At 52.4% G+C, this 18,118-nt stretch overlaps 1 protein-coding gene across 4 annotated transcripts; it reads right to left on the reverse strand.

Moving 5' to 3' along the window:
- Positions 1-325: 325 nt before the first annotated feature.
- On the reverse strand, positions 326-16,228 carry Mag (myelin associated glycoprotein). 4 transcript variants are annotated; one of them, XM_057756696.1, is made up of 12 exons: positions 16,140-16,196; positions 14,195-14,258; positions 13,028-13,100; positions 12,538-12,906; positions 10,415-10,711; positions 9,802-10,059; positions 8,312-8,572; positions 2,760-3,047; positions 2,144-2,240; positions 1,774-1,873; positions 1,487-1,531; positions 709-845 (listed from the first exon to the last, which is right to left on the reverse strand). In XM_057756696.1, the coding sequence occupies exons 3-11, from the start codon at positions 13,071-13,073 to the stop codon at positions 1,499-1,501; spliced, it is 1,749 nt and encodes a 582-aa protein (XP_057612679.1). In that variant the 5' UTR covers positions 13,074-13,100; positions 14,195-14,258; positions 16,140-16,196; the 3' UTR covers positions 709-845; positions 1,487-1,498. The 4 variants fall into 4 exon arrangements, with proteins under 4 accessions (XP_057612677.1, XP_057612676.1, XP_057612678.1 ...); XM_057756694.1 differs by lacking the exon at positions 1,487-1,531 and having other exon boundaries at positions 326-845; positions 16,152-16,228; XM_057756693.1 differs by lacking the exon at positions 1,487-1,531 and having other exon boundaries at positions 326-845.
- Positions 16,229-18,118: the final 1,890 nt, after the last annotated feature.

An 18,118-nucleotide genomic window follows, 5' to 3' on the forward strand; every position in this document is an offset into this window, starting at 1 on the left:
CATCTAGAGGACCCAGGTTCAACTCACAGCACACACACCACAGCTCACAATTGCCTGTGACTCCAGTTCGGGGGATCTGATGGCCTCTTCTGACTCTGCAGACCCCACATACACGCATGTAAAACACATACACATAAAATGAAGATGAATAGAGCTTTAAGAACAAATAAAAGAACAAACCCTTTCTTCTCTAAGTTGCTTTTGGTCATGAGATTCTCTCACAGTTACAGAAGAGTAACTACCAAAGTTTTTGCCTAGTATTTTGTTGCTGTCATGAGAAAAATAACTGATACACCCCTTTCCTCCAAAGGACGGGTCTAGACTGGTATTTGACATTAGGACATTTATTTTATGTCCCTTTTGTACAGGTCCCAGGGCCAGGTAGGGGGACAGGAGACAAGGAAAGGGACTACAATAAATAACATGGACAGACAGAACGCCCCTCTAAACAGCTGAGGTTAAAAGGGGGGTAGAGGGGAGCTGTAATATGGGCATGGTATGTTGACATGGAGGAATAGCTGGGAAGGAGGGGGAGGCCAGACCCCCAGGACCTCACTGTCTCCTGCCCTGCCCCTTCCTGCCCTCACCCCTACCACTTTCAAGAGGAAAGGAGCCCACAGCCAGTGGGGGCCAGTGAAGGTCCTGATGAGGGGGTGAGCCACAGGGCCAGCCCCCCAGCTTCATTTGACTCGGATTTCGGCGTACTCAGCCAGTTCCTCTGTCAGGGTGTAGCTGTCCTTGGTGGGCTGTTTACCCAGGTCTGAGTGGGAATAACTGAGGTCCAGCTCTGGGGGCTCCCCCCGAAGGCCCAGCAGCCTCCTCCCAGATCCCAGGCGCCTCTTGCTCTATGGAGGGGAGAAGATAGCCATCAGCAGAGTTCTTTTTGACTTCCCCATGCAAAGCCTGGGGCGCTGGCACCCCTTTCTGCAGGGCCACCAGCTCAGGGAGTTCCACAGTCACAGAGTCCCATTCAGGGTGGGGGCCTTTGCAAGCACCGGCACCTGCTAACATGGTTATCTTCTGATTGCTAACCTTGACATTCGCCTAGGAATTCCAGGCTTCAGGAAGCCCTCTTTGAGAAAGTAACCTTAGGGTGCAGGATTTAACCTAGAACACCTCTCTAGATTATATCTTGGTGGGACCACCCATATGGGAAGTTTCCAAGTTGCCTGGTTCAATAAATCTTTATCTCTGTGGATGTGGCATGAGGTCTCCTCATTGAGGAGACCCTGAGGGTGCGACTTCCCCACTTCCCCAGCTCTCTACTCCCGCCCCACCAGCATCTGGACACACAGCAGGACAGTGGCCACAGACAGAAAAAAGGAGATCAGCGGAGGGACAGACTAGACAAGGCCAGGGCTGCTGAGCGAGGCTGGGATTAACCAAAGAGCGCCACAGATGCCTGACTGGGACACACACACATGCACACCAGCCCTGAGGCCCGGCTAGGGCCCTGAGGCTGACACACTGAGGCCCCGGAACCTACCTCCTGGGGCTCTCAGTGACTTTCCCCGGTAGAGACCTCTCTGGACTATTGAAGAAGGAAATGAAGTCACAGGCACAGGCGGGGAGGGCGAGCCTACCCAGGCCCCACCTCTCCAGCCCTCTTGAGCCTCCAAGGTACCTCCTCCCCAAACCAGCCCTCCAAACACCCGCCCATGAGGCTGGCCTCCCTTCTGCCCAGGCTTCACCGGCCTCCCCCGCCCCACCCTCGGCAGCCTTACATTGTGACATTCCCTAGCTAACCGGGAGCCACAGCAGTGTGGCTCTCACCTCATACTTATCAGGTGCCCCAGAGATTCGGAATTCGGGGGTGTACAGGACGTGAGGGTTGTCCCCCGCCGAGAAGCTGGGGTTCTCTGTGACGTTCTTTCTGCAGGGAGGCGTGACACATCAGTTTTACTGGGGACTCCTGGGTCACCCTCTCCCCACACCCAAGTGCCTCCCTCCCTAGCTGCTTCCAGGGTGCCTGGGCTTGCTCACAGGTGGAGAGCTTCAAGCAGGCCATACAACATGGCCGAGCGTTCCGGGGAGACTTCCCAGTACAGCATCTGTCCTGCCCACGCACACAGAACTACCTGGCTTGCTCACCCCCAGCCTCCCACAGTCTCCACGTCTCCAGACCAGCGTAGCCGGTACTCACTTTCTGCGGGTCTGGGTGATATAGCACACAATGGCGATCAGGATGGCAAAGGCGACCACGGCACCCACGGGCCCGATTTTGGCCCACATCAGTCGGTCTAGGGACAGAGAAGGGACAAGAACTCTCAGGCCTACGGATAGACCTGAGGATGCCTGGGTTGTCAGGACACCCCAGGGAGTCAGAGACCAAACTTTTAGGCAGCCTCTGCTCACCGGATACAAAGTGAGCTTTCTTAGTACTGGAGTTTGAACTCTATGTCCGCCCAAGTATTAATCAAAATGCTTGATCCTTGGGCCCCAACCCTTCACTGGGGGATTTTAGGTAGGGGCTCTACCACTAGGCCAAGCCCCTAGCCCCTCGCTGGGGGATTCTAAGCACATGCTCTACCCCGAGCCACTTTCAATCTTAGTAAGTTGCCTAAGCAAGCTTAGAACTCATAATCCTTTGACTCCGCCTCCCAATAGCTGGGGTGACAAGTCTGGATAACATCTTTTGCTGTTTTATCAGTCTACGTGATCATCCCATATTTAGAGGCCTGATCATCAGCAGGAATAGGAGTGGGGAAGATCCAAGAGGCCCCGTCCTGTGGCTCCCACTCCCAGATCACATCACTCACGTGCTCCCTGGAAGGGCAGCTCTAGGCTCTGGGTGCCATAGAGGTTCCTGGAAGTGCAGATGACCCGGGGTGGGGCCTGGGCCTGCCCCCGTAGCGTAAGGATGCTGGTGAGTAGGAGGCCGCTGCGTTCCGAGTACACGAACTCCCTCTCCGTCTCATTCACAGTCACGTTCCGGGAAGGCAACTCAAAGGCCACGGAGGGTTCCGGGTTCGATTTCACCACACACAGGCACTGCACTGTATCTCTGGCCGCGGCACAGTGGGACTCCAGAAGGATTATGGGAGCAACTGCAAGATGAAAACCAACCAAGGCTGAGGGTGAGACCGGGCCTCCGGAACTCCTTGGTAGGGGCAAGTCCAGGGTGTCCGGAGGTGGGCGGGCTAGCTCAGTGTAGTCCTGGCCTAGAAACATGGACTCCCAATCCCTCTGTAACCCCGCCCACTACAAGTTGTCCCTTCAGACTGAACACGATCCAGCAGCAACATGGGACTTCACAGCCCCTGGCAAAGTGCTTAGATTGTCCCGAAGCGCTGAAATACACTAACCAGAGCTGGGTATGATAGTGCACGTCTGATTTTAATTCCAATACTGGCGAGGCAGAGGCAGGTGGACCTCTGTGAGTTCGAGGCCAGCCTGACCTACTTAGAGAGTTCCAGGCCAGCCAGGGCTCCAGAGTGAGACCCTGTCTCAAACAAGCAAGTACACCAGTCAAAACCAACATCCCCACACTGTACACACCATCAGGCCTCCTGTGCTCAATGACAGTCATGGGGAGATTTAAAAGAGAGATAGAGAGTTGAGTCTAAAATGGTAGGCACCTCAGAAGGATACTCGTTTCTCACTCTGCTCACGATGGGGGGGGGGTCATAGCCCCCCCACACACACACAAGTTCTCCTAATAGATACCTTACATGGACCACCATAAAATCCAAGGAGTCCTTCTTTGGAATCTGGACCCATATTAACCCGGGTGTTTGAGATGTTCCCTGTGAGACCCTCCTGCCTCTACCTTTGACCTTTGAGGCAACTCCAGCCTTGATATGGGGACAGAACAGCCATGTTGTCGCACCTGCACCATCTCTAACTTTGGCCATGGACTCTCATCGTGGTTGGGGTGAAGTTTTCCAAAAGGGACCTATGGGCTCTGGCCATTTGACCCCTCCAAGCTACAGCCTCCTTCGGCAGCTTTCCTCACTCTCCCCTGGCCCTGATGATGCTCCCAACTTGCTTCCTCACCTGGAGACTCCTTGAATCTCGATCCCCTTTCTCATTACCACCACCAACCCTCTCCTCCCAAGGTTACATGGTTGGGCCTTGCTTCCATAGCTCTGATTACACATTTAGTCTAGGATGGTTTTTTTTCCTTTCATTTTTTCAGAATAGAAGTTATACTAGAACATTGAGTAATGCTTTTTGCTTGTTTGTTTTCGTTTTGTTGTTTTGTTTTGAGACAGAGCCTTGTTATGTAACTCTGAATAGCCTAGAACTCGCTGTGGTTTTCCATCTCCCAAGTGTTGGGATTGCCAGGCTTGTGTCACCATGACCAGTTAAATGATGCAGTTAAATGAACTCTGTGAGTTTGAGACCAGCCTGGTCTTCAGAGTGAGTTCCAGAACAGGCTCCAAAGCTACAGAGAAACCCTGTCAAGGGGGGTGGGGTGGGGAGAACGAATACTAGAGGTCACCAATTGGTCATCAAGTCCCTGGAATCCTCCTGTCTCTGCTTCCAGTACTAAGATTGCAGGACCTGCCATCACACATGGCTTTCTTCTTCTTCTTCTTCTTCTTCTTCTTCTTCTTCTTCTTCTTCTTCTTCTTCTTCTTCTTCTTCTTCTTCTTCTTCTTCTTCTTCTTCTTTTTACATGATGCATGTGATTTGAACTCAGGTCCTCATGCTTATACAGAAAGCATATAACACACCAAGACATCTCCCCGGCCCCTAAAGTATGCTTTTAAAACTATGCTCCTCCAGGGTCTGGAGAGATGATTCAGTTAAGAGCAATGGCTGCTCTTCTAGAGGTCCTGGGTTCAATTTCCAGCACCCACACAACAGCTCATAACTGTCTGTAACTCAAGTTCCAGGCGATCCAGTACCCTCACACAGACATACATGTCGCAACCAATGTACATCAAATAAAAATAAAATAAATCATTAACAAAAGCCAAAGAATTAGAAAAAGAAAAACTATGTTCATCTGTCAAGAACTATCTGACACCTCTCTGCTGGTTCTAGATCAAGGGCTGGTACTGAGTGACTTCTGACCCAAATCTGTTCACACAGGCAAAAGACCTTCAGCTCACTGACTCCGCCCATTCCCAAACCCAGAGGAGTGGGCCAGTAACAGCGATGGGCAGAAAGTCACAGGAGCAGATGGATCTGCACCGGAGATGGGTCCTTCCCGCTGGAGCCTCACTGCGCATGTCTCTAAGCCCGCAATGCTACAACCGATAGGCCCCGTCCACACTCTGCTGGCTGTAGTGCTGATCAACAGAAATGCTGGCGTTCGGGACCTCACAGCCAACACGCTGCCGACAAGGGCCCACTCCGGACGCCAGAGTGCCGGCACCCTAACTGTGTGTGTGTTCACTATCTTTTCGGCTCCTCAGAAGTTTCAGAATAACTATCTGAGCCTTTGGCATGAGTCAAACAACGTAGAGTCGTGGGGGGTGCCTGGTTTTGGCAACGCAATTCTGCCATCTACTGGCTGTATGTGGCCAGTGAGCCTTCGAGATGGGAAAGTAAAGATGGAGGGGGAACTTTGGTTTGGGGGTTTGGTTATTTGAGTTAGAATCCTGGGTACCCCAGTGTGATAGTGGTCAGCACTGTGGAATTAACTGGGCGGGAGTCTCAGTGAGGGCCTGTCTAGAGTAGGCTGGCCTGTGGGCATGACTCTGAAAGCGAACAACATCGGTTCACGGGGTCATCCATGCCCTGACACACACTGAATGAACAGCAAAGAGAGAACTGAGCTTGGCGTTAACTCATCGCTCTCTGCTCTTGACTGTGGATGTGTCGGGACCAGCTCCTTCAAGTTCCTGTTAACATGATAGCCCCACAATGACCGGCTGTAGCCTGGAAACACAAGCTAAACAAACATGTCTCCCCTAACTTGCTTTCAGGAGAGCATTATATCAACACACACACATACACACAAAACTAAGATACCAGCCGGGCGGTGGTGGCGCACGCCTTTAATCCCAGCACTTGGGAGGCAGAGGCAGGCGGATCTCTGTGAGTTCGAGACCAGCCTGGTCTACAAGAGCTAGTTCCAGGACAGGCTCCAAAACCACAGAGAAACCCTGTCGCAAAAAAACAAAACAAACAAACAAAAAAAAAAAAACAAAAAAAAAAACAAAAAAAAACTAAGATACCCAGGCTGGCCTCGGGCTCCCTAGGTAGCCAAGGGTAACTTCTGATTCTTCTCCCTCCACCTCCTGACTGCTGGAATTGGGGGTGGGATGCCAACCTACCTGGCTTATGCAGCACTGGGGGTGCAACCCAGGGCTTCATACATGCTCACTAAGTGTGCTACCAACGGAGCTACATCCCCAGTCCCTGGAGAAGAGAGGTGCTGTTAGCTCACAAGAGGCTATGGGACTCCAAAGACAGGTAAACGAATGAGCAGGTATGAAGTCCTTAGCATCCCAGCCAAGTGCTCACATCTGTATAGATAAAGCATCTAGCAGAGGAAGAATGCAAAGCTTGGGCTACAGGCCTAGGCTTGAGTCCCGAGGAAAAGCCAATGGGACAAGGCAGTGATATCTAGGAATGCATTGGACACATTCCTTTCGTCCTCAGTCATCTTAGCTATGAGGTGTTTTTGTTGTCTCTTTGCAGACGGAGCTTTGGGCATGGGGGTGTGATTCAGTGGTAGAGCCCCTGCCTAGAATATCCCAGTGGGGGGCTGGGGGTGTGGCTCAGTGGTAGAGCCCCTGCCTAGAATACCCCAGTGGGGGGCTGGGGGCATTGCTCAGTGGTAGAGCCCCTGCATAACAAGCGTAAGGCCCTGGGGTCCATCCTCAGCTCTGTTAAAGAGGCAAAGCTGAGGAAAAAGCCTGGGGAACTGGAAACAAGAAGATGGCCTCTATTGTTGGGAAATTCTTGGAAAGCAGGAGGACGAGGTGTCAAACCTGGGATTTGGCTGCTACCTCCTGTAGTGAAGACAGGCATAGGGTTGTGCGGAGTGGGGGAAGCAGTCCGCAGCGAAATCAGGCCAGGTGCTAGTTGGCAGTGTAATAATTACTTTCCCTCTCAAGACATTAGCTTATAAGGTTGTGGGGGAAAGGGAACACTTCTGCATTTCTGGTAGGAATGGAAGCCGGTACAACCCCTTTGGATGTCAGTGTGGTGATTTCTCAGAAAATTAGGAAACAACCTTCCTCAAGACCCAGTAATACCACTTTCGGGTATATATCCAAAGGATGCTCAATCGTGCCACAAGGACATGTGCTTAACTATGTTCATGGCAGCTTTGTTTGTCATAGCCAGAACCTGGAAACAACCTAAATGACCCTCGATCAAAGAATGGATAAGAAAAATGTGATACATTTACACAATGGAGTACTTACAACACAGCAGAAAAAAATAACGACAGCTTGAATTTTGCAGGAAAATGGATGGAGCTAGAAAACATTATTTTGAGTGAGGTAACCCAGACACAGAAAGACAATTATCACATGTACTCACTCATAGGTGGTTTTTAAACATAAAGCAAAGAAAGCCAGCCTACTAACCACAAGCCTAGAGAATTTAGACAACAATGCGGGCACTAAGAGAGACTTACATAGATCTAATCTACATGGGAAGTAGAAAGTAGAAAAAGACAAGATCTCCTGAGAAAATTGGGAGCATGGGGACCTTGGGGGAGGACTGAAGGGGGGAGGGGAGAGGCAGGGAGGGGAGCAGAGAAAAATGTAGAGCTCAATAAAAAAAGAGAAAAAAAAAGGCATTGGCTTATACATGTGTCCTTAGCATTCCCCTGCCTGTGCTGTGTCTGCTAATAAGCTTGGTGTCTCCCTGCCCCCATCCCCCACCACTCCAGCGCGCATTGCAACAGCAGTCGGTGCATGAGCTCAGGGCAGTAGAGCCTAGGCGGTGCAGAGTAGAGCAAGGCTGCCTGGGTCTGATTCTCAAAATCTGTTCTCTCTTAGCTGCATGGCCTTGGGCAAGTGTCCTAATCTCTCTGGGCCTCAGTTTCCTTCTCTGTAAGGTGGGCATTGATGTCACAAAGATGAAATGGGACCCTGCACAAAGCATCTCCAGCAATGTCTGGTACCTAGCAATACTCTCCAACGGACAAATTCTAGAGTTACCATTTTAATTGTACAGATGGGCAGTGACCACAAGATACTGAACCCCCTTGGTCAAAAGCTACCCCTACTCCCAGGATGCAGTTAGCATGGATTCAGCTTCCCTGCCATTTCCCCATCCTTCTCAGGGAGCAGGGTCAGGCAAAGCAGGCCCTGGTTGGGATGCATGGGTGCCTCCCAATCACCCAGGTGTCCCCACTGAGCCCTGTGGTGGAAGCCGGAGGGGGGGGGAGGGCACTCACACTCCACAGACAGGTTGAAGGCAGTGGCTGTCTGGCCATACTGGTTCTCAGCCACACACCAGTACTCGCCATCGTCCTCGGGCGTCACTGCAGGGAGTTCCAGCTGCAGCTGACTTTCATAGATGACCGTGGCCAGGATCTGCTTCTCTTTGAAGATGGTGAGAATGGGGTCTGGGTTGCTCTGTGTGGAGCACAGGATGGAGACAGTCTCCCCTTCTACAGCCACCACCGTCCCGTTCACTGTGGGCTTCCAAGGTGCATCTGGGGGAAGACAAAATACCAGAACCCATGGGAACTCTTCTGTTTGTTGTGACCCAAGACACCTCAGATCTACAACATTCAGTCCTGTCTTATTTACATGAATTGCCGTTCTGTACGCAAAGAACCTGTCCCTTTTTAATTTTTTTTTAAATGCTGTTTATTTATTCATTTGCTTTTGAGACAGGCTCTTGCCCTAGCTGGTCTTTTACCTCACTATATAGTCCAGGCTGGCCTTGAACTCAGAGCAATCCTCCTGCCTCAGCCTCCTGAATGTTGAAATTACGTCTGTGACCTGGGAGTTTGTCTTTGGATGCTAGCACTACCTACTCCTTCCCAGCAATGCAGACTCGTGTCTTAACCCTGGGACTCACTTTTCCCATCTTGAAAATGAGCTTAGGAATTCCAGCTTCATAGAACAGGGATAGTCATTTAGCATGGGATGAGACCCTTATGAGGATCAGGCACTGCCCAGCAAGGCCCTTGTGGGAAGGTGCTGTGTAAGGAAATCAGGCACATTTTCAGCCAGAGGACTTGGGCTTAAAAAACAAAAGCTTACGAAGGAGGGATCAGAGGGCCATGGTTCTAAGGATGGGGAAGGAAGGCTTGAGGGAGCTGAACAGAAGGCGTAGGGGATGCCAGGGCAAAGAGCATGTGTATGAAGCAGCCAGGAAGTGCTGAGTGAACATTGGCTGGCACCGTCTTTATTATCCCCAGCCCTGGGCACTGTGCCCCAATACATATTTGTGAATGAATGAATGAATGAATGAATGAAGACATGCGCGAATGACCTGCGCTTGCTTCTCAGTTGAGTGCCCTGCTCTAATGGTATCCATCTCTTATCACAACCAGGTCCATGCCATGGGCTGATTGACACTTGGGGTCCCCTCAGTCTTCCCATTAAACTACAACCGGGGCCAGCCAGATGGCTCAGCCAGTAAGGAAGCTTGCAGTCAAGCCGGATGGATGACCTGAGCTGAATCCCTGGGACCCATATGATAGAAGACCAGGACTGAACCTCCACACAACAGACATCCAGCAGGTACAAGCTACCCACCCCCACGCACACACAAATAAAAATTAAATACATGTTAAAAACTTTAGCTGCAACTCTCCTTATTTTAAAATGCAAATTAGTCCCTGGTGTTTAAAGCTGGTCCCTCTGAGAGTGGCGCCTTCCCGATGTCTGTTCCCTGAAAGAGTGTATGGGTACCCGGGGTAGGGGGACTCACACATGACGCTCAGCTCCACCGTGCGGTTGTCCTGGCCATAGGCATTCTCTGCCAGGCAGGCGTAGACTCCGTCCTCCCCTGGTGTCACCTCCTCCAGATCCAGGTACAGGCTCTCAGCCACTGCCTCCCTCAACACCATCCCGTCCCGCATCCAAGTCAACAGAGGCAGCGGGTTGCTGTCAGCCCCACAGAGCAGGCTGACATGGGAGCCCTCAATGGCCTCCACAGACGAATTCATCTCCACAATCACTGGGGGGTCTGAGGCCCGGGATAAGGCAAAAGATCAGGGTCAGATCCGGACCCCTCCACCAGCCCAGGTCCCACTTTACAGGCCCCTTCTTCGGGTCCTACACCTTGGGAGCCACCAACCAGACCTAAGTCCACCCCAGACCCTCATACCTCCCAGCCTGCTCAAACAGCCTGGGTCCCGCCCCAAACCCTACCCTCCAGGTCCCACTCACCAGACAGGACCCACCCCAATACACCGCCCAACCAACAAGGCCCCACCCTAGTCCATACCCATACAAGCCCCTCTCACATTCTCCCTACCCGGCCACTCCCCGTCCTGTCTCTTCCAGGCCCCGCCCCTGCCCCCACCCGCACCCAGGCTCACACTTGACATCCAGGCTGGCGTAGCCCTCGAACTGCAAAGTGGTATTGGGGAAGGCGGCCTGGCAGCCCAACCGGTGGCCGTTAGCCTCTCTAGTGGGCACGAAGTGTAGCAACGACACCTGCACCCAGGTGCCTTCATCCTCACGCAGCCGACCCAGCACAGTGGGCTCCCCCAGTCCCTCATGGCCCAGCCAGCTCAGCTCCGGGCGCAGCTCCGGACAGTTGTCTGGCACCATACAACTGACCTCCACTTCACTTCCGGCCACCACCTCTGGGGGCACCACGATATTGGGGGTGTCTGTGTATGAAGTAGAGAAAAAGGAGGGTTCTGGAAGCAATCTCAGGCTGAAGTCATACCCGCCTTATCCGGCTCCACCCCTGGGACTTTATCCCCCAGTGCCCCCACAGCTCTCTCTCCCCTGGTGTTGGTCACCTCCCTACCCACACCACGCCGGCCCTAAGCACTTCACAGAGCATATCAGGACCCTAGTATAAACCTGCAGCAGTACTAAAAGGGTGCTATTGCTATGCTCACTTTGCCTATGAAGACGCTGAGGCCACAGCTCGGGCAGCATTAAATTGGGTTTCCGACTTTGTTCCCTGCTTTGGTGGCATCTGTGGGTTCTATTTTATTAGATTCCTCTATGGTTTCTGTATGCATCCCCTACCTGAGCTGCTGGGTGCGGGAGGGGGGAGCAGTTGCCAGGGTGCCGTGCGTATGTGTGAGGATATGATATTGTCCTGGCTGGTTTTGTGTCAACTTGAGTCATCTGGGAAGAGGAACCTCAGATGAGAAAATGGCTCTGTCGGATGGCCCTGCAGGTAAGGCTGTGAAGCTTTTCCTGATTGACAATTGGTGCGGGAGGCTTTCGCCACTGTGGGCTGTGGCGTCTTTGGGCAAGCAGGCCTGGAAGGTATGAGAGTGAGACTGAGGAGCAAGCCGGTAAGCAGCAATCCTCTGCGGTCTCTGCTTCAGTTCCTGCCTCCAGGAGGCCTGGAGTCCCTGCTCTGGCTTCCTGCAGTGGTGGACTCTGACCTGACATCAACTGTAATACCCTCCACCCTCCCATGGTGCTTTTGGTCCCTGTGTTTATCACAGCAATAGAAAGCACATTAAGACAGGTATATTACAGGGGCGGGGAGCTGGCCTGTTTTGTGGGCCTATGTGCATGATTTGGGTGTGTGATAAATGGATACTCTAGTGTGCTGTGTGTGTGGCGTCGTTCCTTTCTGGGTTAGGGCTACCCACAAAGACCAAATGCTGCTGGGAAACTTAACCTAAGAACTCTAATTAGGGAGGACTCTCATGGATCGGGCAGTGGGAGTCCCTGAAACCAGGCAGGGGCCTCTATTTTAATCACCAAACCTGGTCATAGCTACCAGCAGATGGTTTTTCCTTTTCTTTCTCTCTTTTTCTCCTCCACAGTTTTGAGGCTTGACTTCATGCATGTCGTCAACACTTTACCACAGAGCTATATTTTTGATCTGTGTTGTCAGACTTAGGGGCAGGCACCACTATCCGCTGAATTATTCTGCGATCCCACCCGCCTCTCTCTGTCCTATTAGGAATAGAACCATGCAAGGCCAGTACAAGAATTCAGCCGTTAACCCGAAACCTCCGGTGTTGGTTTCTATGGCAAACAGTGTGCCTGACAGCGACGGTCCTGCATCTACCAGCCAGAGATTAGATCTGGTACTGCAAACAGCTCCCAGCCTTCAAATCGTGCACCCCCCACTGTGCCTGCTGTTCTCTGTTCCACTTCACACGAGGAAACCAAGGCCCAGAAAACTTAATCAAGGTACCCAAAGTCATCCAACCAAAGAGGCATCTAGAGGTCTCACCCCTGACCCCAGGTCCCCTCTGTCTTTAGCTCTAGATGTCTCTAGAAGAATAAGAGCAACCTCAGAGGGCAGCCAGACTACTCAAGGCTCGATTTGTTTATGGCTGTCATCCGTGTGACCCACGAGGGCATTGGGGTTTGCACCCACTTAAGTCAACCTCTTTTGGGATCCTGTATTCAGAACTGGCGGCACAGGGGCTGAGGACGCCCACCTTTTCCTCCCTCTCCCACCCAGCCTTGCTGTAGCCCCTCAGAGCCCACCCAACACTATGGGACCACTCACTGATGATGTCCAGAACACTGTGCTCTGAGAAGGTGTACTGGTTGTAGCCGCCCAGGTCCCCACGGAAATAGTACTTGCCCCCCAGCTCGGGGCTGAGTGTGCTGAGAAGCAAGGTGCAGTTACGGAGACCCAGGTCTCCCAACAGACGGCTGCGGCCCTGGAAGCTCTCGTGGACCACTTGTGTGCGGGACTTGAAGACCACCGGTGGGTAGTTCTTAGGGTAGGGACTATTGAAGTACCAGACGCCGTGTACCACAGCCGGTCGGAGCTCATCAGGGAAGTCGAAGCGGCACGGGATGGAGACACATGTGCCCTCGAAGGCTGAGATGGACGAGGGCATCCAGGCACCCCAGTGGCCTCCTCGAGAAGCTATAGGTGAGGGGGGAGCACAGAAGCTGAGGGAGAGAGCCCACCCATTATCTCCAATAGTGCCCAACATGGGCCACTGGGCTGGGATGTGGGGACTGGGACATGTCTCCCCGGCCATTACCTGAGATCATTATCCAAAACAGCGGCAGCGTGGTGAGAAATATCATTGTGTCCAGCAAGTGAGCGAGCTAGGGCTGAAGAAGAACAAGAGTGAGTTTTTGGCGTTGTTGTTTGTTTGTTTTTTCTGAGACAGTTTCTCCTGGACCTTACTCTGTAGACCAGCCTGCCCTCTAACTCACAGGGAGTCATCTGCCTCTGCCTCCCAAATGCTGGGATTAAAGGCGTGGGCTGTCTTTGCCACCATCACTCAGCTAAGAGTGAATTTTTTTTTTTTTTTTTTTTTTGGTTTTTCGAGACAGGGTTTCTCTGTGGTTTTGGAGCCTGCCCTGGAACTAGCTCTTGTAGACCAGGCTGGTCTCGAACTCACAGAGATCCGCCTGCCTCTGCCTCCCAAGTGCTGGGATTAAAGGCGTGAGCCACCACCGCCTGGTGGTAAGAGTGAATTTTAAAAGAGTCACAGAAGCCAGGCGGTAGTGGCACGTGCCTTTAATCCCAGAACTCACTATCTCTGTGAGTTCAAGGCCAGTCCAATCTACAAAGCTACAAAGAAACCCTGACCTGAAAAAAAAAAAAAAAAAAAAAGACAAGGGCACAAAATGGGGGGCCTGGGCCAAGGCTATCTGCTATTGGCATTTATAAATACCAGACCTCAACGCCTTGTTCTACAATGATCCCCCACATTCTGCTAGTCAAAGTGGGGTGCCACAAGCCAAGCTCAGCTCCCAGATTTGAAAGTTAAGCAAGCTGCCTGAAGTTACCCAGCTCAAGCAGGGGCCCAGACACCTCATTCCTGCCTCCATTTCTCCTCTAGAATAATAGGAACAACTGCTCTTCAGTGGGCAGCTGGATCATTTAGGGCTCCGTTTGTCTCATGTCTGCCATTCTCATAGCTCAACTCTGGTCTCTTTGAGATAGGTATAATTACTGGTCACCTCCAAAGTCCAGACAAGTACAAAGCTTGCCCAAGGTCACACCACAGTTGGTCTGCAAACTTAGTGGCCAAGCTATGCTGTCTCTGGGTGGTAGTGGTAGGTTAATAATGATCTAAACACCATTGTCCTGCTTCTCTACCTCTCGGAGAGTTCTAGGCAAAGACAGAGCCAACACTCCTTCTGTGGTAAGAAGCGGGTTGTCAGGCTTAAGAAAACATTGGTATTTTAACCCTTACCTCAGTCTCCCTGAGTTGAGAATATCTCCTGATTCCACTTGAAATAACCAGTCAGCCTAGAACACTAATCAGACACAAGTTAGGGGGCTAGAGCCTGAGCGCCCATCCCCCCTGTTCTTCCGTGTGTACTATGGGTTGTGTCCTTGTTGTAAGAAGAACCTTGTGGTCTCTGATACCCCTGGATACCCGGGATGCTCCCACACAACCTCAAAGATACTGCACCATAACAACACCCCCTCCAAAGCTGGGTTGTGGGAGAACTGGGGGGGGGGGGGAGGAAGGGAGTGGTAGCTCTGGGCTGGGGAGAGCAGCGTGTGGTGAGTGGGGTGAAGGAGCAGATGAGGCCTGGGGGTGGCAGGCAGGGACCCGGTACCATCAATGACTCGGTTTCACAACATCAGCATTCCCAGCATGCCGTGTGAATTCCTGCCGCCCTCTCCCACCCGCAGCAGGCCCCGGGTGTCCCCACCCTCACCAGAGGCCAGTGGCCAATACAAAAGGGCCCTGTTCCCTTGGGGGTGTGGGTGCCCCATCCTAGGGACCTCCTGAGGGTAGGTGGGGCATGAGTGAGAACTTGGTCGTTCCTGATTGAGCTTTCCGAGGGGCCAGAGAGGGTCAGAGGTGATGGCCCCTTGGGTACCCGTTGCTCTGTGGGTCGTTTGGGACTGGAGCCAGGATGTTGAAGTGGCTGCTTCCCCACCCTGCCTCCCCCCGCATCCCCGGCACCCGGCCTTGACTGCCCTCTTCCCACTGATGCAGACGTTCAGCCAGAAACATGCAAACGCTAGTAGGAAATGTGGCAGCCAGCAAGAACAGACTCACACAATGGCGATTCGTGCGGATACAACCCCACCCGGCGACCCTGTTTCTACAGAGAAGCGTCCGTGCACCGGCAATGCAGAGACCACCTGACTGCCCTCTTCGACTCGACTCGCACGCCTGGGCAGTCATGGCTCTAACTGTCATGTTCACAAGTCACAAGGACCTGCACACACACTGAGGTGTGACTACAGAGCTCTCCACCTGTGGGCACAGCACAGCTGTGGCTGGAAGGACCTGGAGGTACCCAGAGGTGAGAACCAACCAATGACTGTAAGCAGATGGGTGTCACGGGCATGCACACTGTGCATTCTCTATTGGGGCAAACTGTGGTCTCGGGGTGTCTCAACCAGGACAACGATTTGAAGTTTTCTAAAGAAGCTAGTATTTGTAAAACAAACAGATCCCACATCTGTAGTGTTAAATTTCCTGCGGAGAAGCCAGGCTTAGTGACAGCACACCTGTCAACCCAGAACACGGGAAAAGAGGCAGGAGGAGCAGAAGTTCAAAACCAGCCTGGGCTCCCCTTAGCAAGTTGGAGGTTAGTTAGCCTGGGCTATGCATGACCACATTTTAACAAGCAGAAACAAACCCAAGGAAGGGGTGGAGATAGGAAAAAAAAAAACAAAAAAAAAACCAAACACCTGCAAATCTCTTTAGAGAAGTATAATGAAAAAGAGTCAAGGAGCACTAATACAGAGGGCTTCATGGGGGAGGGGGACACGCACACTCACCCTCTCACCCCCACCGTGGCTTCAAGTGTCTGATGGCTCTGCGACCTTCCCTTCTCCCCCAGCCCAGATCACTTTCCCGTCACTCTCAATTTCGGGAACCCCAGAGGAGCTGGCACTGCCGAAGCCACCTCCATCATGAGGTGTGCCCATGATTGAGGTCCCCTTGTCTCTTCTTCCCAATGCCCCGTTGCTGTCTCCACCCCACCACTGTCTCCTTTAAGATCCCAGTCCGTTCCAAAGTGACACCCTGCCCCATTCCAAATGAGTGACCCTCCAGTTCACGGTGACACTCCTCGGCTTCTTGGCATACCTGGCCTTGCACATGCCCTGGCTGCCCGTGCTCCCGACCCCCTGGGGGCAGTTTGCTCCTCCTTCACCTTAGCCATCTCTACCTTAGTACTCACTCGGATGGTCTGACTTCTGCGCCCTCTGCTCCGCTGGCCCAGCTCACACACAGTCCCTCGGCTTCCCAGGGTCTAGGCCCCCACTTGCCAGCCCCTCCTCTCCCCCCCCGGGTGCCAGGGGCCGCCTGCCTCCAGGGCCCAGCTCCTCCCTGCCCTCGGGGGAGGGGGGTACAAAGGGGCCCTTGTCACCACAAAGCTGGGACCAGGCAGCCCGACGCCTGGGTCCTACTAGCTCCTTCCTAGAGAAAATGGGGGTCTGCCTGCTTTGCTCCTCCCCCTTCCTCCACGAGCATATACCCTAATTTTGGGCTTGGGGATGTAGGAGTGGCCTCATGTTTCTGAAAGTTCCTGCCTGAAAGGTGGAACCTGTTGTCTTCGAGGAATTGGTAGCAACATTAAGTGTGATATTGGTCCCAAGAGTCCAGTAGAGAGAAACTGGTCTCCAGGAGGAGAAGGCACGACGCCCTCTCCCCGTTTGGCTCCAGAGTCACCTCTATCATGTTGAGTCCCCTCCATGGGGTCCTTCCCTTCTTGGTCTGTTTTCTCCTTGCCACTTCTTGGCCTTCTTCAATGACGTTAGCCTCTGTCCCCTGGTGAGATCAGCACCTTCCTCTGGTGAGATCGCCACCTTTCCCTGGTGAGGACAAGGGCTGTCTGTGTCGTTCTGAGTCTCCACCAGCTCAAATTATTCTTGACCCTCCTTGCTGGAGAGCTGTCCCCGCCTCATCCTTCCTGACCCCAGCCCTGCTCCCCTAGACTTAACGCTGGAGGCAGTGGCTCCCCCTCTTTAAAGTCACATTTATTGATTTGCTTATTTTTGATTTGTTGTGTGTTTTGTTTGTCTGTGCATCACTTGCCTGTGTGGTGCTCATGGAAGTCCCATGGGGCACCGGGTCCCCTGGATCTGGAGTTCCAGATTGTTGTGAGCTACCATGTGGGTGCTGGGACCTGAACCCAGGTCCTCTGGAAGAGCAGCAAGGGCTCTTACCTGCTGAGCCATCTCTCCAGCCCCTACTTTATTTATTTATTTAGTGTATGTGTGTGGATTTGTAAATGTACCTCGGCTGGATGTGGAGGACAATCTGTAGGAGTTGGTTCTCTCCTTTCCTCATGGAGGATGGAGGTCCCAGAGATTCACCTTGGGTCATCAGGCTTGGCATCAAGTACCGTTACCCACTGACCTATCTTGCTGGCCCACTCCTCTTTTTCTTTCTTTCTTTCTTTCTTTCTTTCTTTCTTTCTTCCTTCCTTCCTTCCTTCCTTTCTTTCTTTATTTTTTATTTTTATTTATTTTGGTTTTTTTGAGACAGGGTTTCTCTGTAGCTTTGGGATCCTCTTTTTTTTTTTTCCGATTTGTTCTTAAAGGCTGTCTTGATATATTCAGGCTGACCTCCAACTCACTATGTAGCCCAGGCTAGTCTTGAATACCACATGCCCAAGTCTCCAGAGTGCTGGTATTATAATTATAGGTGTGTGCCACCACATCTGGCCCCTGCCCTCCATTCAAAAACTGTCCTTTCTTCCCATAGAACTCAACATGACTGAAGCTGGCCACTTTGCCCTTCGGGATGTTGTCTGGTCCCTAACCTAACCCTACCTTGCCTTCTCATCTAGCTGGGAGCTCTGAAGAGAGCAGACTTCCCACGGAAGCCTGCCTGTGGATTTGTTTGGGATCTTTAAAAACCAGGCTTTTGTGCTCACAGGGCCACGTTAGCTCTCTGAGCTGGGTGAGGGCCCTCTGGGGTGGAGTTCACAATGGTCCTGAATCAGGCATGAGCTTTGAAAAGGGGGCAGGGTGGTTGAGGTGGCAGGACACAGGCGTTTCACTGCCATGCAGAGGCCAGAGCAGGTGAGGGGCGTGGTGTGCGGGAGGAGGGGTCCTTTTCTCCGGGAGTGAGGGCAGGGAAATCCCTTAGACTAGGGAGCAGGTCAGGAGTTAGGGAGACTGGGCTTGGGGGTGCCATCCC

This window comes from Chionomys nivalis, chromosome 2, assembly GCF_950005125.1.
Source record: "Chionomys nivalis chromosome 2, mChiNiv1.1, whole genome shotgun sequence".
Lineage (NCBI taxonomy): Eukaryota > Metazoa > Chordata > Mammalia > Rodentia > Cricetidae > Chionomys > Chionomys nivalis.

Bases quoted from the DNA above. Each gene is read 5' to 3' on its own strand.
- Mag (XM_057756694.1), bottom strand. From the start codon at position 13,073: ATGATATTTCTCACCACGCTGCCGCTGTTTTGGATAATGATCTCAG. The intron at 12,907-13,027 runs GTAATGGCCGGG...CCTCACCTATAG, and splicing joins GTTTTGGATAATGATCTCAG to CTTCTCGAGGAGGCCACTGG. The intron at 10,712-12,537 runs GTGAGTGGTCCC...CTTCATACACAG, and splicing joins CAGTGTTCTGGACATCATCA to ACACCCCCAATATCGTGGTG.